This window comes from Sarcophilus harrisii, chromosome 3 (genome assembly GCF_902635505.1).
Source record: "Sarcophilus harrisii chromosome 3, mSarHar1.11, whole genome shotgun sequence".
Classification (NCBI taxonomy): domain Eukaryota; kingdom Metazoa; phylum Chordata; class Mammalia; order Dasyuromorphia; family Dasyuridae; genus Sarcophilus; species Sarcophilus harrisii.
Genome location: NC_045428.1, coordinates 568,572,908 through 568,591,123, shown reverse-complemented (window position 1 = coordinate 568,591,123; position 18,216 = coordinate 568,572,908). Strand labels below are relative to the sequence as shown.

At 38.9% G+C, this 18,216-nt stretch overlaps 1 protein-coding gene across 1 annotated transcript in view; it reads left to right on the top strand.

Annotated features, from left to right (window-relative positions):
• Positions 1 to 18,216, top strand: part of FHAD1 (forkhead associated phosphopeptide binding domain 1) — a 172,121-nt gene that overhangs the window by 111,238 nt on the left and 42,667 nt on the right. Inside the window, exons 19-24 of the mRNA XM_031962819.1 lie at positions 2,616 to 2,666; positions 3,135 to 3,204; positions 4,644 to 4,750; positions 6,474 to 6,633; positions 7,770 to 7,869; positions 15,710 to 15,839. Coding sequence (XP_031818679.1) covers positions 2,616 to 2,666; positions 3,135 to 3,204; positions 4,644 to 4,750; positions 6,474 to 6,633; positions 7,770 to 7,869; positions 15,710 to 15,839 — 618 coding nt within the window. The remainder of the gene's footprint in view (positions 1 to 2,615; positions 2,667 to 3,134; positions 3,205 to 4,643; positions 4,751 to 6,473; positions 6,634 to 7,769; positions 7,870 to 15,709; positions 15,840 to 18,216) is intronic.

Genomic DNA, 18,216 nt, shown 5'->3' with positions numbered 1-18,216 from the left:
GTTTGCAAGCATTGATATAGCCTCACCTCTTCATACTCCTTCACCTTCCTTAGTAAATTGGTTGCCAAATCTTGTCATTTTGTCTTGTCTCCCTTCTCTGCCTTCATCCAGCCACAAATTTAGGGTAAAAGGGACTGGTACAATCCCTCGTTACCTCTTACCTCTTTGCAATCACCTTCTGACTTGCTTTTCTGCTCCCGAATCTCTGCACTGTCTGGTCCTTCCTCTATACAGCTGCCAAAAGGTCATTTCTAAAGCATAATTCTGACCATGTCATCTCCCAGCTCAAAAATTCCAGTGACTCCTTGGTACTTCTCAGACAAATTCTTCCACTTAGTATATAAAAGTCCTTCACACTCTAATTCCAATCTACCTTTCCTGGATTTATTATACATCATTTCCCTCTAAACACTCTTATCTAAACACAAATGGTGTGCTCACTGTTCTGTTCCTCCCATTCCATCTCTCATCCCTGGGCCTTGGAACAGGTTGTTTCCCATCCCAGAAATCCAATCACTCCTCAGTGTAAGACACTGGAAAGAGCTCTAGAATCAAAGGACCTAGATTTAGCTCTCCGTTCTGATTTTTTTGTTGTTCAGTGGTACTCTTTATAACCTTTTTTGGAGATGCAGGAATGTTCTTGGCAAAGATATTAGAGTGTTTGGCCATTTCCTTCTCTAGTTAATTTTACAGATGAGGAAACTGAGACAAGGGCAGCTAAGTGGTGTAGTGAATAGAATGTTAGGCCTAGAGTCAGAACGGCTAATCTTCTTGAGTTCAAATCTGGCCTCAGACATGTATCAGCTATGTGACCCTAGGCAAGTCACCTAATGCTGTTTGCCTCAGTTTCCTTATTGGTTAAAAATGAACTCGTGAAGAAAATGACAACCTATTCCAGTATCTTTGTGCAGCCACAAAGACTCAGACATGACTAAATAACAATAAACTGAGATAAACAAGATTAAGTGATTCATCCAGAGTCACCCAGATAGTGTCTGAAGCCAAATTTGAACTCAGGAAGGAGAGTCTTCCTGGTACCACCAAGCCTGGTGCTCTATCTGTTGTGCCACCTAGCTTTTTCCCTTACCCCTCCTACCTCTGATAGCAGCTCCAAACCATGCTGCTTCCTTCTATTCTAGCCTTCCTTCCCACAAGAAACTTGGACTCTATCCTGGAATCTTCTTAGTGAGTTTTAAGTTTTTCTCACCTAGAACGGCTTTTCCTAGTCTCTGGTCCCAAATGTCCACAATTCTGTGTTTCATGAATTTAAACCCAATTTCTTAGCTCCCTTTTTTATGCGTTATTATTGCTTCCCACAGAAAAATTTGAGTTCTTTGGGGCTAGGACATTCTTGCTTGCTTGTATTTGTACCCCTAGTACTTAATATAGTACCTGGCACAGATTAAATACTTAATAAATACTATATTATCTTTCTAAATATTTACTTATCCATCTAGCTATCTACTGCTATGTGATCTTGGATAAGTGACTAAACCTCCCTGAACATTGGTATATAAAATAAATAAATAAAATAAAAATTGGTACATAAAATAAATAAATAATAAAATAAATAAAAATAAAATAAAAGAACTAGAATGGATAATTTTTGAAATCCTGATTAGGATCTAGAACCCTATTACCTCTCTCTCCCTTTTTCTTTGACTGTGTGTGTGTGTGTATCTCTGTCTCTCTATGTGTCTCTCTGTCTCTCTTTCCCCCATCTCTCTGTTTCTCTTTCCTTTCTCCCTCTCCCTGTCTTTCTCTCTCCATCTCTCACCTTCTCCTTTTACCTCCCCTTCTCTTTCTCCCTCTCCCTTCTTCTCTCCTTTCCTTCCCCTTCTCTTTATCTCTCTCTTCTCTCTCTGTCCCTTTGTCTCTTTTTCAAAAATATTAATTGTTATATAAATTAATTTTCTATAAGAAGGAAGGGAAAGAGTTAATGGGAGAAATTTTGTGAAAAAGATTGACAATATCAATAAAAATTTATTTTAAAAAAAGAATCCCTATTTAAGTCTTTCAGTTCAAGTGCTTCCTTCTTCATAAGGAGCCATTATTTTGCATATATTTTCTATTTATTGTTTCTTAATAAAATATAAGCTCTCATATTTTATGACAAGGACTGTTTCATTTTTGTTTCTGTATCCCTAGTACCTTGTGTGCCTGGCACACAGTTGACCTTTAATAAATTCATGTTGTTGTTGAACAGCATTGTAGAGTGAGGAGTCACCAAACCTCCTTATTAAAATAAGATTCTTCTCATTTTCCTGTTCCTGGTTTGTCCATTCCTGCTTTGATCGGGCTCCAACTCAGACTTACTGGCCTGTTGTTTACCTACTGGTAGGATCTGGCCCTCAAGACATATCTACTTGCCTATAATTTTTCCTATTACCTGTTCTCACAGCTAGCTTTCACCAACCATTAGGTCTCACTGCCAAAAATAGCCCATCTGAAACCAAGGCAGAATCAGCTTCCTTCCAATATAATACCCCATTCTCAGCTCTACCTACAATATGAATATGGGTGATAGAACTATGACTTCCAGGAATAAGTAGGCAACATTCCCTCCATTCTCTTCCCTGGTCTTAGCACATCTTAAGAATTATGATTGGTTCTAGGTACTACATCTTATTTGATGAAGGACGCTTCAGAGAAGAATAAAGTAGGAGGTGAGAAGATTGGACATCATACCCTAAAAGGAAGAGTTGAAGACATTAGAATAATTTAACCTGAAAAAAAAGGTTTGGGGGTGGAAAGAGGGGACTGATGACTATTCTTAAATATTTGAAGGACTCTTATGTGGGAGGGGGAGAATTACATTTGTTCTGATTGGACCCATAAGGAAGAACTGAGAACGCTGGACAAACACTGAGAACAAAATTATAGAGAAGCAGATATTTAGTCTAAATGCTAAAGAAAAACTTTCTACAAATGAGAGCTGTCCAAAAGCCATCTGGGCTACCTAGTCATTTTTCCATTATTAGAGATTATCAAGCAAAAAATGGACAATCAATTATCAAAGATGTTATAGAGTCTAGAATTTTTCTCGAGGTTACTCTAGCTGATCTCAAGGGTATCTTCCACCTCTGTTATTTCTTTATTTGTGTGATAATTAAATCATTATGTATTTTTAATAGCTCAAAAGAAAATACAGAAAGATGCTTTACTAAAGACTCTTGCTGCTGGAAAGTCATATGACCATCTAATGTAAGTATTCCTTAGGAGTATTATAGTTTGTTTTTCTATGTTAGTTCAAGCCCCCATTCTGGGATACGAAAGTTCATAAAAAGATTTCTAGTTTGTGAGAAATAGACCAAGTTTTAGGTTGCTAAATGTTTAATTTGGCAACCCTTTCTTGTATTCCAGTCAATTAAACATTTAAACAATTCATATTGTAGTATCGAAGTAAGGTATACTGTAACATCAAGGCTTTGGTGCTCATTTTAGCAACAGAAATTAGACAGAATTGGCACTAAGAACTTGGTGCCTTGAGAAGTGTGTGCACTAAGAAAAGAAAGTAAAAAGATAAGATGGTCTCTCCTGACACTGGGAATAGCATTCTCCATAGGAAAATCCCCAGTATGTGTAGAGAAACACTAGAGAACACTAGCAAAGAAGCACTAAGCACTAAGGCCTTTCCCAGCTCTGCATGTTTTAAAATCCTTTCTGGCTGTAAATGTCATGCCTCTATTCTGAGAATGCACCTAGTAAAGAAAGAGATAGTATAGGATGAGATTAGTCAGAAGGTTAAAAAATATAATAAGACCCCTTAACATTGGCTGGTTTGTATGTTTGGGTTTCGACCCAAATTCCAATCACTGAATAGACCAATTACTCCTCAATTTTCAAAAGAGATATCAATTTCTTTAATTTACATCAGTCTCCCCATTTGCCCAACTCAAGGTCCAATTTTTTATTTTGCAAAATATGTGGAATTATCTCTCATGCAGAACCATTCCACTCCAGATAATCATTACAGCTCAGTAACAGAGCTGTCTTTTCCCACTTCTACTGTTAGCTGTGCAACAAACCTCAGCCCTAAGTTTCCTAAAGTTTGAAGAAGTAGGATCAATTGGTGTGAATTTAGACACTCATATCACCTCTCTGAGGCTCAGTTTTCCTTTTTACAAAATATATACCTACATAAATAGTAGAGACTGTAATCTCTAAAACTCCATCTAAATCTGACATTCCATGTCCTAAGATGCCTCCCAGATCTGAGGTCCTTGGTTCTATGACCATTACAATGACAAAAATTGCTTCAGTTCCAATATTACATATAATAAGAGTCCCCTCCCATCTCTGGCAGTCTATGTCCTAAGTTGCAACTTTGCTCTGATGTTCTATGTTCTAACTCCCTTCTAAATTTAAACATTTTGTATTCTAAGATCCCTTCCAGCTTTGATATTCTCTGCCTTTCCATTCCATGAAGAGTTTTTCTGCCTTCTTTTCCAATGGTTACCGATATTTTCTCAGTATGCTACCATATAACTTGGTCTATTTAGTAAAATACACACACACGTATTCCCTGAAGTCTTCATCAAGCTCTTAAAAAAATCAGTCTCCCAAACCTTGCCTGGAGAAAGATTCTTTTCATAGAAAACCACATGGGACTGGGTCTGATCTAATCATTTCATTCATTTCAGGGAAGAATTCTTGGTTGCCCAAAAACAGCTCATCTCTCAGCACGAGCTTATTGTTGCCCTGAAAACAGAACTTTCCAAACTCCACACCAAGATGTCTACAACTAAAGGTATTCCACATATTCCCTCATTCAACTGAAGATCCCAAGATGCCATAAGGAAAAAGAAAAACAAAATGCTTTCTTTGCATATGAAAATTCCAAAACCAAAAAGTCCTTAATGAAATGTTTTCTCATTTTCATTTATATGACTTTTGGTGAAGATTTAACTTAGACAGTCTTGTGAATAGAATTTTCTGACTCAAGACTGAGGGATCTCAGGGAAAATTCTATACAATGAATGTTTCCATTATATCAATACCTAAACTACAGATGTTTGCCAGTACTCCTGGAGGAAGCATCTCATTGGAGATAATTGGTGATGCTTTGCTTCCTCAATCTGAACTCCAGTTTCCTCACTTATAAAATGTGAGAGTTGGTTCCTTTGAGATTTATGTTCCAAGGTCTTCTGTCAAGCATGATAGTTTATAATTCCCCTTCTAGTTCTAACAGTCTATGCTCTAAGGGCCCTCCCAGCTCTGACATTCTTTGTTCTAAAGGCCTTCCCAACTCTGACAGTCTGTGTGTTTTAAGGGCTCTCCCAGCTCTGACCTTCCAATCTTTCAAGTTCCTCTTAGGACAATTTCTATCCAGCTTTAAATGCTGTGGTTTGCCTCTAGGTAAAAATTCTTGAAGAGAAATCTTTAAATGTTTTTATAGGAAATGCAGTTTAGGCTTGAGGCAGTTCTACAAATCACAGTATTATAGATTCTTAGTAAAGTCCAGAAAGAAGTTCTATCCCCACACTGGCCCTCAGGCTTTAAGCTATTAGGTCATCTCTCTATCCCTCTAGTTCAGAGATGATGGTTTTATTTGTTTTATGATACAGCCCTGTTTTTTTAAGGGAAAGAAAGTCTGGGAAATGTGCCTTCTGCTCTTAAGCAAGCAGAAAGTCCAATACTTTTTATCTTGTGGTTAAACCAGTTCTTAAAGTTGGATGGGTGAGGGCAAGTTGGAAGGAGCAGGAAGAACAGCACTCTTCCATTTCTGTGCCGATGCCAAAAGTTCTGGACCAGATCCTTCCTCCTCTTTTTCTTCCTCTTTGTCTCCCCGCTTCTTTTTCCATCTCTCCTTTTTTGCATCCCTCTTCCTCTATGTCTCTCCATCCCCTTCTCTTCCGTCTATTTTCCCTTCATCTTCCTTCCCCCACCTCTTTTTTCCTTTCAGTCCTGATAGTCATAAGTCCCTGTGGACAGGGGTGAAGGAGCCTGGTCAGGTGAAAGGGACAGACTCTCATGTTAGTGCCCAGACATTGGCTTTCCCCAGCTTCAACTTTGGGGGTTTTAAACTTTTTCTGAACTTTGGTCTCCTGAATCTGGGTCTATATCTGTAGAAAATCCATCAAATCATTTCTGGCTGGAGTCCACCAATATGAATGACTTTTCCCTTTCAGTTGTGTAAAATAAAACTATTTTTAGAGGGCCCTTAAACACAGAATGTCAGGGCTGAGAGGGCCCTTAGAACACTAGATATCAGAGCTGGGAGGGCCTTTAGAACACAAAACCAATATGATAAGTCACTTAACTCTTTTGGACCTCAGTTTCCACATCTATAAAAAGAGGAAGTTTAGAATAGGAGACCTCTAAGGTCCTGTCTAGCTCTAGATCTGGGATTCTAAGATTCCCTGAATAGCCTTTAAATTATATTTCTGCCCCATTCTGTCATTGTGGGCTAGACTGATTCTCATGCTATCCATCCACCAGTTCTCAGACATAAGTCTTCTTGCCCCTTTCAGCTGATTTTGATGAGCAGCTAAAAGGAGAATTGAAGCAGAATCTCTCCCTGATTCAGCAACGGGAGCAGGAGTTGAGTGAGCTGAAGGAGAAGTTGATTCAGATGTCTAACTTGCTAGAGAAAAAGAACAAAGAGATTGAAAACTTAAAGACTTCTATAAGGTACATCCCCTAGCTAAAGCTCCCATGGAGGACAGCCCCACAGGAGATACTATAATCCTTGGGTTTTAAGAATTTCACTAATACATTTGTTTGGTTGTAATAATCCAACCATTCTGGAAACAATTTGTAACTATGCTCAAAAGTTATCAAACTCTCTCCCTTTGATCCAGGGGTGTTTCTAAGGCATATCAAAGAGATCTTAAAGAAGGGAAAAGGGACCTGTTGCACGAAGTTTTTTGGCAGCCCTCTTTGTGGAAACTGGAAACTGGTGGATGCCCATCAATTGGAGAATGACTGGAAAATTAGTATATGAATGATATGGAATATTGTTGTTCAGTAAGGGAAAAACAGGATGTTTCAGAAAGTCCTGAAGGACTTTATGAACTGATGTAAGGAGAAATGAGCGGACCAGGGGTTTATACCCAACAACAAGACTATATGATGACCAATTCTGATGGACCTGGCCTCCTCAACAACAAGATCAACCAAATCATTTCAATGGGAGAATAACTGAACCAGCTACACCCAGGGAAAGAACTCCTGGAGATGACTATGAACCACACATAAATTCCAAATCCCTATATTTTTGCCTGCCTGCATTTTATTTCCTTCATGCTAATTGTACAATTTCCAAGTCAATTCTTTCTGTAAAAATTAACTGTTTTGGACATTATTAATTTATTTAATTTTCAATATATTTAACATTATTGGTCATCCTCCATCTGGGGAGGGATGGGGAAGAAAGGAAAAATTGGAACAAAAGGTTTGGCAATTGTCAATGCTGTAAAATTACCCATGTATAACTTATAAATAAAAAGCTATTAAAAATTTTTAAAAAAGAAGTGCCCCCTTGGCTCACCAACATGCCTGTGGGAATGGGGTGAGGGATAGTAGGAAGGGATCTCTGGCACAACACTTGCTGTGGGCCAGAATCACAAATGTAAAATAAAATGATTCCTGCCTTCAAGGAATTTCCACTCTCCTGAACATTAGACACCTTCAGTTTTGGATGGAAATAAAACTTTTTGTTCACTCTTACCTAGGTCTACCTAAGTTCATCAAAAGGGTCTACAATTCTCTAAATTTAATGCAATTGCTCAATATTAAAAAGCTCCTCTCATTCCCTCTGGCTATAGAAACTCCGTCCCTGTAGAAACTAAAAGCTGCTGCACTATGTGTGATGTGGGGATACAAGTGGACAATAATGAAAAAGAAATGTATATCTTGAACCAAGAGGTGAGTAGTCCTGATCTGCTACTGGTGGGAACCCAAAGGTATAGAGGATGAGTTCTTGGTTAGTGATTTCTATCACCTTCAATTCAGTCTAATTCAACAAATATTCAAAGCATCTACTATACATAAAAAAATTTTCATGTTCTTCATGACTCTCCAAGTCCAGGGGATGCTGTCTCTACTCCTTGGGCAGTCTGATAAAGACTCAGAATCATATTTTAAATGCATAAAATAAAACACAGCATATTACAAAGAAAACCAATCATACTGAAATTCAGTTATCTAGATGTAGATGGAAAATGGAGGTAAAGAAATAGATGAAATAAAGAAATAGAATTCGAGATACATATTTATAGACATAGAGACAGATAAACAGAGAGAGAGAGAGAATTATACATATATATAAATGTATATAGTTCTCAGCCTCCAGTTTAAGAATCAATAGTGTCTTATCCCGCCAGCCCCAGCAATACTTTTAATATATTTTGTAATTATCTTTCTCTGTATTTGTTGTTCCCTCTTCCAGACTCCATTAGAATCCAAGCATTTAAAGGATAGGATTATTGGATCATAGATTTAAACCTGAAAGGAACATTAGAGACTGACTAATACAAACTTCCCACCCCACCGTATTTCACAGAAAAGGAAACTGGCATACAGAAAAGAATCATAGGGTGCTGGACCTAGAGCTACATCCAATTTCTGACAATATCTTGTACAATTCCTTTATTTTCCAGATGAAAAAATGGGAACCCAGAGATGTGTCTGGGTCACATGGGTAGTAAGTGATTGAGGGGAGATTTGAACCCTAGTCCTCTGAATCCAGAACTATTGCTGTTCTCAAATATCACTCCTACCTCTTTTTTATTATCTTATTTCCCAGCACCTAAGGGAGCCTAACACATAGTAGGTGCTTAGTAAATGCTAGCTGTATTGTTTACAAAGCATTGAGAACACAAAGGTGAGAAATGCCCTACTTCCAAGGAGTTTACTTAAGAAAGAAAGTGAATGAGGGAGAGATGCTCAAAAATAACGGCATTTATGCACATATATAAAGAGCTATGGGATAATTTTTTGAATGATTAGATGGATGGATGATCCAAGAAAATACCTGAAAAGATCTGAGGAGCAAAAAATCTAATTAAGGGAATCAGGGAAGATTTCTTGGAGGAAAGATGGCAGCTGAGCTGGTCCTTGATGGTAGGGAAGATGGCAAAAAAAAAAAAAAAAATAGAAACAGGAGCAAGGTGGAGAAAGCCATTCCAGTTATGAGTAAAAAGGGCAAAAGGACAAAAAAAACCCAGATTTTAGTGATTATTGTAGTTTATCTAGATCACAGAAAACATGGAAACAGGCTTGTAGAGTGGTCAGAGAGCTGACTTCAAAGCCAGAAAGGGATGAGTTTTAGTCCCGCTCCTGACACGTGTCCAGGTAAGTCATTTAACATCCCAACATTCTAGGCGACTTGATAGATAGTTTTGTACCCAGTATCACTGAAATCCCAAGACCAATCCCTATACCCTTATTTAGTACATTTACTTATGTGTTGGGAAGAAAAGGAGTGGATGGTATCATGGAAAAGTGAATCTTGGAGTTGGAGAACCTGGTTCCCTAAAGTGACTTTGGACGAATCATTTTCCCTTATGTGGACCTCAATTTCCTTTTCTGTACAATTTGGGTTTGATTTTATCCAAATCCCTCCCAGCTCTGAAGCTGTGATCCTAGAAAACCTCAGAGGTCCTTCCAATGCCAAGATTCTTTGCTTAGGGGAAGTGGGGTAATGAGAGAAAGTCAGGAAAACAGAATTGGAAAGATCTCCATTGCAAGGAGACACACAGATCCCACTGCTGGGCATGTGATGCAAAAAAAAATTATCCTTACTAAGCTAACTGGAGGATGCAGTCCCATCCTAAGGCATCAGCTTTCTCAGCCACAACTAGGGGAGAGAAATGTTTATTTCCCAGTCTGGTTAGATTGAATGGAAATCAAGGCAGCTAAAATAAAACCTTTTGAGTCAACATTGAGAAGCCAGACCAAATGTCTCAATCAGATTTCTCAATTTCCTTTCCTCTGACCTCCACAGCTACTAGGGGGTAGTGACAGCCTCTGCCAATAACTTGTCACGGGAGCTAGAATGAAAAGCAATGCTTCATTTCACTTTCTCAAAGCTAATTTGAGATGGAGAAAGTATTTAAAATCTAGCCATAGCTCTGGGGCTCAGCTCTAACAACCTGGCTACCCCCACCCTCGCTCTACCCTGGGGCAAATAGGGAGGAGGGTTGAGAGGAAGAGGAAAGGGGGGAAGGGAGAAATGGAAAGCAAAAAAGAAAAATATTTTCTAATTCTGGATTCCAAACTCATTCTCCTTCCTGCTTTCTAAGGCAAACCAGGCTAAGAGGCTTGATTAGAATATCAGAAAATCATCTTCTTTAAAAGAAATTCCCTTAAGGATATGAGAAGCAAAGTAAAGTGGTAAATGGTGTTGAATCCAGAAGATTGACAAATCATTTAACCTCTCTCTACCTCAGTTTCTTCATCTGTAAAATGAGAATAATGATACCATTTACCTCCCAAGGTCATTGTGAGGATAATATTTGTCAAATTTTACAGATTTTCCCTGGGCAAGACACTTAATCACTGCCTACCTCAGCTTCCTCATCTGTCAAATGCGAATAATAATAGCACTTACCTTCCAGGGTTATTGTGAGAATATTTATAAAGTACTTTACAGACTTCATTATTCTATTATGGCTCTAGGCAAGATACTTAATCACTGTCTGCTTCAGTTTCCTGATCTGTAAAATGGAAATGATAACAATACCTACCTCCCAGGATTATTGTGAGAATAATATTTGTAAAACACTTTGCAGGATTTTTTATAATCGAGCAAATCACTTTCCTTTCTATGGATCTTAGTTTCCTTTTCTGTACGGTTTATGTTCAGTCTCATCCATATCCCTTCCAGCTCTGTAACCATGTGGCCCTGGGCAATCCATTCCAACTCTTTTTGATATGTTTCTCCTCCATAAAATGAGGTGCCTTCTCAGGCCCCTTTCAGCTCCAAAGTATATCATCCAGATAGGCTATAACTACTGGAAAAAGGAATTTTAGTGGGAAAACTTCCAGGGGCTAGGAGTTCTGAGTTCGAGTCCTAACCTTGACACTAAGTGTCTTATGTGACTTTGAGATAATTCCTCTCTGTGCTGTGTCTCATTTCCTCCTATAAAGTTGGAAGGGTCCAAAGCAATCCTTATGGACTCCAAAGCAATCCCAATAGCAAATCCCAATATTTTTGCAGAAAACAACATCTGCAACCAAAAAAAAAAAAAACTTGGACTGAATGTACATCAACACATGCACTTCTTTTTTTTCTGCCTTCCCCCCGCCCATGGTTTTTCCCTTTTGCTCTGATTTTTCTCTTCCAGTATGATTCGTAAAACAATATGTATTAAAATTAAATATTTTTTTAATTGGAAAGGGGTTGGGTTAAATGGCTGACAAGGTTTCTGCCAGGTCATGCTATGAATCTGTTAAGATCTCACTGAGCATTCATCCCTATCCCCACTCAGAGTCTTCCCTCTCCAGTTAGATTACACGCTTTTTGAAAACAGAGTCTGTGTTTTGTCCCTTTTCATTATCTCCAGCATAAAGAAGAAACTTAATATGGATTTAATTGAAAAGATGGACAACATTATAGGCAGCCATGTTGTTGTTGTTGTTGTTCAGTCATTTCAGTTATGTCCAATTCTTCATGACCCATCTTGGCAAAGATGTTGGAGTGGTTTGCCATTCCTTTGTCTAATTCATTTTACAGATGAAGAAACTGAGGCAAACAAGGTGATAATTTGCCCAGTATCATACAGCTGGGGTCTGAGGCTTAGTTTGAGGTTTGTTTTCCTAACGCCAAGCCCAGTGTTCTATCCACTGAATCACCCACCTGCCTGATTACTTATTGAATTGATTTGATCATATGGAGAACATTATAGGCAGCCATATGGATCTCTTATTGTCTAATCAATAAGCATTTATTAAGCACCTATTATATCTCTGACATTGTGCTAAGCTCTGGGAGTTCAAATAAAGGTAAATGTCAGTCCCTGTCCTCGAAGAACTCCCAATCTGATGGGAGAGACAATATACGAACAACAATGTATAAACAAACTATGTACACATAAGTTATAGATAATAAAAGGAAAGCACCAGAATGTAGAAGAATGGGGGAAAGGGATTTTACTTTCTTGAAGAAGATGGAATTTTAGCCAGGCTTAAATGAAGTCAGGAATAGGAGGAAGAATTAAGAAAAGAGAGTATAAAGTCTTCAGAAAAAAGCCATCAGTGGAAGGAGCACAGAATTTGGGATCAAAGAACATGGTTCAAATCCTGATTCTACTACTTTCTCATTTATGAAAGGGTTAATATCAATAAGTCATTTTCCTCATTTATAAGAAAAGTCACATAGGAGAGTAAAAATAGCACTGACTCTGGAGTCTGAAAACTGGGGTTCCAATACTCTCTGATGTTTCCATCTTGTGTGATTTTGGGCAAATCAGTCTTCTAGGATCTTAGTTTACCTTTTCTGTAAAATTATTGGGTTGGAATGAATGACTTTGAAGTTCCCATCTAACTCTCAAATCCTGTGATAGAGGAAAAGGATTGAGATACTGTGGAGACTTTGACAGACTGAGCACATAGGAATTAAATGATGAGTTGAAATCAGATTCAAAGGAAATCATTTTTAGGTACTCGAGACCCTTGAGGACCTTCTCTTCTGTGCTGTTATCTGTTCTTCCAGTCTTGCCATATTCCCACATTGTCCCTAACCTAGAGTGTTCCTGATTGTGCTTGAAAAAACTATTGCTAACTGTCTAGGTTTCAGATCTTGCCTTAGCAACCTTGCTCCATTTGTGTTCTGAATCTCGGCTCAAAAAATTTAATCTTAATTGTCTATGTTCTAGACCTTGGCTTACCATCCTGGTCCTGACTACATATGTTCTATACCTTTAACTTTCCTAATTCTGCCCATCCATATGCTAGACCTTAGCTTAGCTATCTTGCTTCTGATCGCTCATGTTCTAAACCTTGGTTTAACCATCCTGCTTCTGGCCACCATGTTCTAGATATTGGCTTAGTCATCCTGGCCCTTTCTACCAATGATCTAGGTCTTCTTTTAGCTTTCCTAGTTCTGTGTATCCATGTTCTAGACCTTGGCTTAGCTATTCTGGTTCTGTTCACCCTTGCTCTAACCTTGGCTGTCTACTTGACTCAGATCCATTGATGCTGTGTTTGTACAATACATTGGTTTTAACCCCTGATTATAGACAGTGCCTTGACATCTTTCATTCCTATCATAATGATTCATGAGAAAGGACTGGCATCCTTCCTGCTAGTGAGATTTCTTTCATCTTCCATGGGCCAATAGAATAAATACACTTGGCAACCATTTACACCAAAGGAGTGCCCAATAATGATATATAATAAGCTGTAGGGCCATATATATTAGTGTTCCAGGGACTTTAGAGGTCTAGTCCTGTCCCTTTATTTTTCATTTGAGCCAGAGAAATGATAGAATTTTCTCCAAGATCATATGGGTGATTAATGGTGAAGACTGAATTTGTCTATTTAAAAAGCTGCTCTTAGATGGGGGTTTAGTGTGACTTTTCAAAGCAAGGAAGTAGAATCACAACAAATAGAATCTTTGGAAGAGCTTAGAAGGGGAAAAAAGATAGAGAAAAATTTAATTTAAGACTAAAAGTGAGGACTGAGAGGAAGAATATCTCACACATTGGGGCTGACGCCAAAAGTTCAGGAACAATTCCTGTTTTTTCCTTCCTTCTTTTCCAACTCTGGGCTCTCCTTTATTCCCTCCTTACCCAATCTCTCCATGTGTATTACTTCTCCTTTACCTCCTCTCACCCCTGCCAAAGCCAGAAGAAAAGCCCTTTCTCATGGGCAGGAATGAGAGGGTCTGATCTGATTCAGAGCAATGAATGGAAGAGAACCCCTCCCTGTCACTTTTTCTCCATTTCCAACTTCAGTGGTTTTAAATATTTTTTGCTCTTTGGTTCCATCCCCCCTCCAGGTCAACAACTACTCCTTTAAAAGACCTGGGTCATTTCAGGTTAGAATTACCCAAGATGAATGATTTTTCCTTTTAACTGAGTGAAAGAAAACCAAGTTTCCAGGATGCCTGCTAAGTCACTTAACAGGCTAGTTTCTCCCCCTGAATAGGGGCTGGGTAAAGCTTCGGCATGGTGCATGGTGGTTCATTGGATAGAGTACAGGGCCTGAATCAGGAAGACATGAGTTAAAATATGCCCTCAGATTCTCGCTAGCTGTGTGACCCTGGGTAAGTCACTTAACCCATATTTGCCTAAATGAGTCCACTGTTTTTACCAAGAAAACCCTAAAGACAACATTGACCCTAAAGAGTCAGGCAAAATTGAATAGCAACAACAGCTTCATCCATCCAGTAGGCAGGCAGAGCAGGGGTAGGGTCATTGTTCAAGAAGTTTGCCAAAGACATTGGTCCAAAGTATTGTGGGATGAAGGCTCCGTGTTTCAGCCCCAAAAGAATAGAGATTGCAATCATTCACCAAAATAAGTAAATTGAGGCTCAGAAAACCTGGGATAGTCAATGGGGATCAAAATAAGATATCAGCAGCATTTTCAGGGGAGTAGAATTGTTTTCTCAGCATCGTAATTATAGCCATCTGCCTTGAGACTTCAAGTTTCTCCACCCCCCCCCCATAAAAGAGCCCTGCTTTTTGGGTTATAGAAGTGAGAGCATCAAGTCCAAATCCCTCATTCTATAGAGTAGAAAACTGGAATTTAGAGTGGGAAAAAAATTTGATCAAGATCAGACAACCAAGCCTTGAATCCAAGGCCTCCTGACTTAAAGCAAGCTAAGAATTTTACCCTTTATCCTTCCTTGAGCTAACCAAAGTAATGGATGTGTGTTCAGGTAGGTCAACTCTTCATGACAATTTCTCAGCAAAGATAGTGGAATGGTTTGCCATTTCCTTCTCTAGCTTATTTGACAGATGAGAAAATTGAGGCAAACATGGTAAAGTGACTTGCCCAGGGTCACATAGTTAGGATGTATCTGGGGAGCCTTTCTGACTCCAGGCCCAGGACTCTATTTGCTGGGCCACCTAGCTGCCTCAAGAAAGGGAAGAGAATAAGCATGGTGCTAAGAGCTTTACAAATATTATCTCCTGAGATCTTCCCACTACCTTTGGGAAGTAAACACAATTATCCCTATTTTACAGGTGAGAAAACTGAGGCAGAGTTCAAATGACTTGCCCAAAGTCATACCGATAGTAAAGGTCTGAGGCTGGATTTGAACTCAACTCTTCCTGACCCTAATCCTAGCATTCTAATCACTGTGCCATCTATTTGGATTCAAGTCGGCTAAGACATGAGTTCAAATCTAGCCTCAGACACTTACTAGCTATGTGACCTTGAGTTTCTCTTTGCTAGCTGTGATCCTGAGTTTGTCTGTGCCTCAATTTCCTTATGTCTAAAATAAGAAGATTGGATTTGATGACCTCAAAGGTCCATTCACAGTTTCTCTGCCTCCAAACCAAGGCTTTTGTCCCTCTGTTGTACTGCATCCCCCCACGAGCCCTGGAATGGCAGCACAGAGCCTCCTTTTGGTGCCCTTCATGATGCCAACCTGCTGTCTCAGCTCTGCCTTTCCCTTTCTCTAAAGTGCCTGAAATGCTATTTTTGGTGTACTAAGGGACAGTGTGTCTCCTATGAAATGGGACTGTTGTGACTTCTTGGAGAGAGAGAAAATTCTCATCTAGAATAAAGTCGATCTCTTCATAATTCCAAAAAACAGGTTTCATCCTTCATTGAACTAGGGACTAAATGCAAAGGGCTCCGCCATGAGGAAACCATTCTGCGCCAGAAAAAGGGCCTGTCTGAACTACGGGAGCGAATCAAGGAACTGGAAAAGATCCCAGACTCAAGTAAGTTTCCCTCTGTTCCTTCTCTGAGTCCTCCTGGATATATACTCCTCCTTTCATTTCAAGATGCAAATACTTTTTTCAGCAGAGCTGTGACCTCAGGAACATGGGTGCCCCCCTTCACTAATGCTTATCACAATCTATTTTTTGCTTTTCCATCCTATGCTATTCTTCCCCCCAGTCCATTTTAATAGTATTTTATTTTTCCAATTACATATAAAGATAGTTTTCAACATTCATTTTTGTAAGATTTTGAGTTCCAAATTTTTTTCTCTCTCCCTTCCTTACCTCCCTTCTCTCCAAGACAGCAAGCAATCTGATATAGCTTATACGTGTGCAATCATTTTTAACATATTTCCATATTGCTCATGTAGAACAAAAGGGGAAAATGCATAAGAAAGAAAAAAACAAAATTTTATTTTTTATTAAAGCTTTTTATTTTCAAAACATATGAATGGATAATTTTTCAACACTGACCCTTGCATATCCTTGTGTTCCAAATTTCCCTTCCTTCCCCCCACCCCCTTCCCTAGATGGCAAGCAATCCTATATATGATGTACATGTTAAAATATATGTTAAATCCAATATGTGCAAACATATTTATACAATTCTCTTGCTACACAAGAAAAATGAGATCAAAAATGAAAGAAAATGAATAAGGAAACAAAATGCAAACAAACAACAAAAAGAGTGAAAATGCTATGTTGTGATCCACACTCAATTTTCACAATCCTTTCTCTGGGTGCGAATGGCTCTCTTCATCACAAGATCATTGGAACTGGCCTCATTCATCTCAATGCTGAAAAGAGCCACGTCCATCAGAATTGATCATCATATAATCTTGTTGCCATGTACAATGATCTCCTGGTTCTGTTCATTTCACTCAGTATCAGTTCATGCAAATCTCTCCAGGCCTCTCTAAAATCATCCTGCTGATTACAAAACATGCTTTAATCTTCATTCAGTCTCCATAATTCTTTCTACAGATGTGGATGGCATTTTCCATCACAAGTCTTTTGGAATGATCTTAGATCACTGTATTGCTGAGAACGATCATAACTGATCATCACATAATCTTGTTACTGTTTACAGTGTTCTGGTTCTGCTCACTTCATTGAGCATCAATTTATGTAAGTCTTCCAGGCTTTTCCAAAATCGATCTGCTCATCATTTCTTTTCCTTCCCCCTGAGGCAACTGGGGTTAAGTGACTTGCCCAGGGTCACACAGGTAGGAAGTATTAAGTGTCTGAGGCCAGATTTGAACTCAGGTCCTCCTGACTTCAGGGCTGATGCTCTATCCACTACACCACTAGCTGCCCCTGCTCATCATTTCTTATAGAACAATAGTATTGGAATATTTTCTCTAAAATGTATTATTCTCTGTTAAGGTTTTCTTGGGGTCTCTGGAGGCAGCCTTTGTTTCAGTTCAGTAATCACCACACAAGTTGCCAGGGGTTAAAGTCCAAATACCTTATTGTCTCTTTCCAAGTCCTGTCTCCTTCATTTGGGGCTCCTCCTTCTGGAGGCCTTTTGGATCTTGGTTTCAGTGGAGAAGCGAAGGAGGAGAGCCTGCCACCACTTCTCTGTCTTCTCTAGTTCTGATTCTGGCCGAGTTTGTCCCACTTATATGCTCTCTTATCAAAGGTGTGAATCTTGTGGAACTATATTAAGTACTAAGTACATGTACTGAACTAGAGAACTGTTAAGCACCATGCTAAACTAGAGAACCATTGTCTTTATCAATACCATTGACTTAACACCTTGTAAGAATCCTTTGTTTCAAGTTCAGCGTTCTGGCCCATAACAAGTATTCCATCATCTAATACTATTCTTAATCATGTTGGGGTTTTTTTTCCATTTAGCCTCCCAGCCAGTGGACTTCCTTCTTGTCACAATCCATTCACACTGTCCAATGGTCCTGTTGAAATTAAACCATTCTGCTTGGCCCCAAAGAATCAAATTAAGGACAGTGAACTAGGAACAAACTAGAAATTTCATGAACTAGAAACTGAGAGACCAGTCAATCAAGAGGCTTATTTTTATTATTATTATTAGAGATTGGATCTCCCTATCTCTCTCTGACTAGAAATGCAATGATCACTCACCGACTCAATCCCAATTGTCATAAATGCTCCATTCTTCCAACTAAGGCCAATTCCTACCCCTCTTCTACCTTTTACCTCTGGCAGCCTGATCTCCCACTGTATCCAGGACCATAACCAGTCACGTTGATATGATTCTGAAGGAGAGAGTAAGGCTGACAACTTTGTGCAACTCTGCCTCCCATATCCAATTCACTCACAAGTCAAAACATCACTTTCATGATGCCATTGGTACTTTTCCAGAATAAAGAATGAACAACATCCCTCTGCTCCCAAA